General features: G+C 31.0%; 1 protein-coding gene across 1 annotated transcript in view; it reads left to right on the forward strand.

Moving 5' to 3' along the window:
- Positions 1-4,175: 4,175 nt before the first annotated feature.
- The window catches only part of LOC132185529 (disease resistance protein RPV1-like), a 6,977-nt gene continuing 5,503 nt past the window's right edge, over positions 4,176-5,649 (forward strand). The window contains exons 1-2 of the mRNA XM_059599292.1: positions 4,176-4,713; positions 4,849-5,539. Coding sequence (XP_059455275.1) covers positions 4,217-4,713; positions 4,849-5,539 — 1,188 coding nt within the window. The 5' untranslated portion in view covers positions 4,176-4,216. The remainder of the gene's footprint in view (positions 4,714-4,848; positions 5,540-5,649) is intronic.

Raw genomic sequence — 5,649 nt, forward strand, 5'->3', positions numbered from 1 at the left:
TTTACCATCTCGACTACCACCTTGGTGGTGTACAGCGTTAACTTGAATAATGGAGTATAATGCTAAAAGAATCTTAGCACCATTTCTTTATGTTTTAGTTATCCCACGATCCTTTAGTGGATTTTTGATTAATGCTTAATATGTAATGTAATCCTTCAGTCAATTGAATTAAGTAGTAATTAGAAATGTAAAAGTTGAGACAAAAGCGCTATAATATTACTGCATGTTATGAGAAATTGAGAATAATTTACCTCTTTCTTTTTTTTTTGGGGGGGGTGGGTGTTTTTAAGGTTGTACTCATATCACTTTTGCGTAAAGACTCATTTATATATATATATATATATATATATATATATATTTACACTCTTTTAGGGAGCTTTTAAAATTTAATAAAAATTCATTTAAATTAGTGGTAATTTTAAAACCCACTTTAAGAGAATGGAAAAATAAGTGTGAAAATTAATAAATAAATAGAAAGTGTGTAGGATTTTTCTTTGCGTAAATCACAAGTACAAAATCTTAGACTTGACTTCTTTTATATTCGGCGTGGAACCAGGATGGAATAACCTTCATCATGGCGTATATTTTATCCGCTTTATGACCAAATTGATCAATGAACACAACAAAAGTGGTCAAGTTTGGCTTTGTTAATTTATTATATGCAATTAAATCATAATTTGGTTGCATTGGATACCTTAATGTGGGTCACCATGTACAGCCCTTTTTCCCTTCATTTTCATCCTTTAAAATATGATGACTCCTTTATCCCATCTTTCTTTTCGTTAACGCAGCTCCGTTCACTGTACTACAACTACAAGGAAATTGCCAACCAGTTTCTTGGCAAAGCAAAGCCAAAAAAAAAAAAAGATGCGATTGATGACAACTCAAAGCGGAGAGCCAAAGAAAAAGATGAAACAGGAAGTCGGATAACTTGTTTAAGATTGCTTTAGAAAATTTAAAAGGTATTTTAATTTAGTATCTCAAAAGATGCAAAGTTTTAAACGAAAATAGGCAAATAATGGAATAATGAAGTGCATTAAAGTGGGATTAAAATGGATATCACTGGAAAGCATGAAAAGGTCGGCTTTAGCTTTAATGAAGTTGCCAGGCAGTTGCTCATTTGATTCAAAGAAGTATCGCAATTCTCACTACCCTTCACCCCCTTACTCAAGGGATAAAGATTTCACATGCATTGCAAATTTTTTAATTTTAGAGATAACGTTACAAAAATTGTGACAACACTCTAAACCCCATTTCCTTCTCCATGTTAACATATATCAGGGGATTTTATTACAGATATTTGATTTTAGTTGATCATATTTGAATGCATTTAAATATGATACTATCTCCATATTTGTATTAATTTCATCTACCATAATTCTCCTAGAAATCAGAGAATTTTATCCTGCAATTATCACCAACAAAATAAGAGAAAAATGTAATCATTTGATCGAACTTTATCCTATAGACGTAGGTCATACACCAAACTATGTAAACTTCCTTGTGTCTATTTTCTTTATTCCGTTTTGTTTTTAATTTCTTTCAGCAATATCTTTTCCTTTCCTTCCCTAAACTAAGAAAAAGCTATGGTGCTATAAAACATTTAAGAAAACACTTTAGCTTTTTTTATCCTTATTTTATTTTATTTTTAAAAAAAATATTTCCTCTCTTTTTTCCATTTGAAAGAATATTTAAATTATATAGAAAAATTATAAGAGAAGCTATTATGAAATGTATTTGAATAAAGAAGAAAAATGTAATTTGGTTTTCTAAATTTAAGAAATATATTTTTTTGAAAAATACTGATATTGCTCAAAGGAAGCAAACAGGGGACAGGCCAACTAAAAGAGCAACAATAAAAGGAATTTATTAGTTTACAAAAAAAAAAAAAGGAATTTATTCTATATTTACAATAAAATAATTTATATAGAATACTTAATAGCCCGTTTGGGAGTGCGTTTTTAAAAAAATAATTTGCGTTTTTAAACAAAATCGCAATTTTTGAGTGTTTGGGATTGCGATTTTAAAAACTCAAATTTTAAAATCATGAAAAAATCTGCTATTTTTATAAGCTGACTAGGGATGCTTATTTGAAAAAGTGCGAATTTAAACCAAAATTACGATTTCGCTTAAAACAATATTTGGCGCAATATTTGCCTATTTGGCCATGAAACCGCAATTATATGCTAATGTTATCCAAACACTCAATTGATAAAAAAAAATATTTCTTAACATGTTTTACTAAACGTCTATGCGATTTTAAAAAGTAGCGATTTAAAAAACACAATTTTTAAAAACTTAATTTTTAAAATCGCACCTATTGAAATCGTACTCCCAAACGGGCCCTAAGTGTAGCATCCAAAACATCGTTCAAAATAAACCATTAAAGTTGAAAAATTCATTTAATTATGCTTGATCATTTTCCTCTTTTTCTTGTAGGGTTTGCAATTTTCCCAAAGGACTACTTTGCTAAGTATTAATGCAAGTCCCCTCTCCTGGCCACATTGCATTTACAGGCTGAATTAGATAAACTTCCACTACAGTATCATGTTTCATTGTCATTCTTATCTTTCAACTGTATTAACAATTATCTCTATCACAAGTCACAACTTGTATGATGTATATACGGCAAACTATTATTTACAATTTCTTAACATTTACAGTTCCAAATAAGGTACTTAGAATTATGAATATTTCGGGACTAATAAGGGAAAACATTATTAGCCATCTTCGAGTGAGTTTGAACGGTATTTTACGAGACTACTATACAAGTAAAACACACATCCTCAACTCAACACGTATTTAGTTTAATTATTTTCAGTATGAATGATCAATTTTTTTTTTACCAATACCATCTTTTCATTTCCTGCATTCATCATTCTTTTTTAAAGGTGATAGTAATTTCGTTGAGTAATTCTATAAGGCTTACTTATGTTTTACTAAGAATGATGTGGATATTAAAATCACAATTTGATCAAAATTTAATAGTGATCAATCACAAGCTCAATGGTGATTTTAATAGCCACATCATTCTTAGTAGGACACAAGTAGGACACCTAAAATTACTCAATTTCGTTGCATACAAGTATGACACCTATTTTAAAAAAATAAAATAGGGGTATTTTTTGGAAGAATGATAGGAATGTGACTTAATTGCAATAAAATGGTAATTTAATGTATCTAATTAGGGCTCATTTGATTTGCGGATTGAGTATTCCATTAGGAAAATGAATAGCTATAACTAAGAATAGAGGAGAGTGGAATTGAATAATTATTATTCCTTAGTTTGGTAATAACATATGTATTCTAAATTGGAATTGAACCAAAATTACCCAAAACCGTACCCTTCTTTTTTTAAAAAAATCATATTGAAAAAAAGAAAAGAAAAAGAAGATAGAAAACCTAGAATTGCTGGGGTTGCCACCACCCCCTTGAAATTCTATTTTTTTTTTTTAATAAAAAACAAATTAAAGGGTTAAAATAAACTTTTTGAAAAAAATTAGTTTTTTTGGAAAAGTTCATTTCTTCAGGAATAATTATTCATTTCAATTTTTTTTTTTAAGAGAAATAGTTATTCCTGCGTGTGAGGGATTAGTGATTCCCAACAGAATAAATATTCTTAAAAATAAATCATAATCAAACAAAATAATAACTATTCCATAGAAATAACTATTATATTTCAGAATTCTATGACGCAAATCAAACAGGTCATTAGTGTCACATTTGTCATGTTAGGAGGCAAAATAAAAAATGGCGGCCAAAATATATTTATCCATAAATATATGACCTGAAGCGGATAGTCTATGGTGGTTCTGATGACTTTTATAATTTTTTTCTTTTTTTTAAAAAAAAAGAAAACAATTGTCGGTAAGGGCTAATATTTAAATCCTCAATCTGCTAAGGACTAGGGTGCAATTATTTTCTTGTTTTAAAACAATGGGCCCACTTGAACATCACTTTTAACGCGTGATGCTTTTTGACGTTTTGTCTCTTTTTTCATATTTATTTTCATGAAAATAAATATGCTCATTTATTTTCATTTTTGCTCATTTTTCTTTTGACGCGTCACGTGTACGTGGGACCAACTTAGATTCCTTTCATATTATGCAACGCAGCATCCACTTTTCTATTTACTTAATTAACTTGCTTTTGCTCGCCCTTCTGCAATTCCCGGCTCAATTTTCTCCAGTAAATTAGTACTCTTGCAACTTCGTCCATGGCCTTCATCGGAGATTCTTCCTCTTCCTCCTCTTCCGTCACCCGTCAATGGGCTCACGATGTGTTCTTGAGCTTTAGAGGCGAAGATACTCGAAACAATTTTACTGCTCATCTATATGCAGCTTTGGATCAAAAGGGAATCAACACCTACATAGATAATGACCTCGAAAGAGGAGAGAAAATTTCTCCAACACTTCTCAAAGCTATTGAAGAGTCAAGAATTTCAGTCATTGTGCTCTCTCAAAACTATGCATCTTCCTCATGGTGCTTGGATGAACTTGCAACGATCCTTGAGTGTAAGGAAACAAAGGGACAAATTGTTCTACCAGTGTTTTACAAGGTAGATCCATCAGAAGTACGATATCAAAGAAATAGTTTTGGAGAAGCATTTGTCAAACATGAAGAAAGATTCAAAGATGATCAAATGAAGGTGCAGAGGTGGAAGACAGTCCTAACACAAGTGGCCACTTTGTCCGGGTGGAATTTAGGGAACAGGTATTTCTAACAACACTTTTTATTTTATCATATACAATTTTAAATTTATTAAAACTTTCATTTACATTAAGATCATATTTTGAAAATTAATCATTTTTAACATAAAATGTAATTTTACATATTTTTTATTGGTAGGAATGAGCATGACTTTATTCAGGAAATCATTGAATGGGTGAATTCAATGTTAGTAAAAGAGACATATTTTCAAGTTGCCAAGTATCCAGTTGGATTAGAGTCTCGTGTAAAAGCTATGAAGTCGCGTTTAGATATAAAGAAGAAAGACAATACATACATGGTAGGGATAGTCGGAACTGGTGGAATCGGTAAGACAACTCTAGCCAAAGCCATCTACAACTCGATTGCTTCTCAGTTTGAAGGTAGTTGTTTTCTTGAAAACGTTAGAGAAACTTCCGGCCAAAAGGACGGCCTGATCCATTTACAAAATAAACTTTTATCAAAGATCCTAGGAGGTTCAAATCATATGGTTGACAATGTTGATCAAGGAGTTACTTTGATAAAGGAGAGGCTTCATCTAAAAAGGATACTTTTAGTTCTTGATGATGTGGATAAGTCAGTCCAATTAGATAAGTTAGCTGGAAAAACTGATTGGTTTGGCTTAGGAAGTAGAATTATCATAACTACAAGAGATAAACATTTTGCACATGATCGAGTTGAATCAATTTACCCTGTGAATGAGTTGGATCACGACGAAGCTCTTCGGCTTTTTAGTTTGAATGCCTTCGAAAGTGACAAACCTAATGACGATTATGTTGGAGTCACAGAAGATGCAATACGTTATTGTGGAGGATTGCCACTAGCTTTAACAGTGCTAGGCTCTACTCTAAAAAATAGAAAAATACCTTATTGGAAAAGTAAATTGGACGAGTACAGAAGAATTCCTAATAGTAATATCCAAGAAATACTTAAAATAAGTTT

The sequence above is a fragment of the Corylus avellana genome, chromosome ca6, assembly GCF_901000735.1.
Source record: "Corylus avellana chromosome ca6, CavTom2PMs-1.0".
NCBI lineage: Eukaryota > Viridiplantae > Streptophyta > Magnoliopsida > Fagales > Betulaceae > Corylus > Corylus avellana.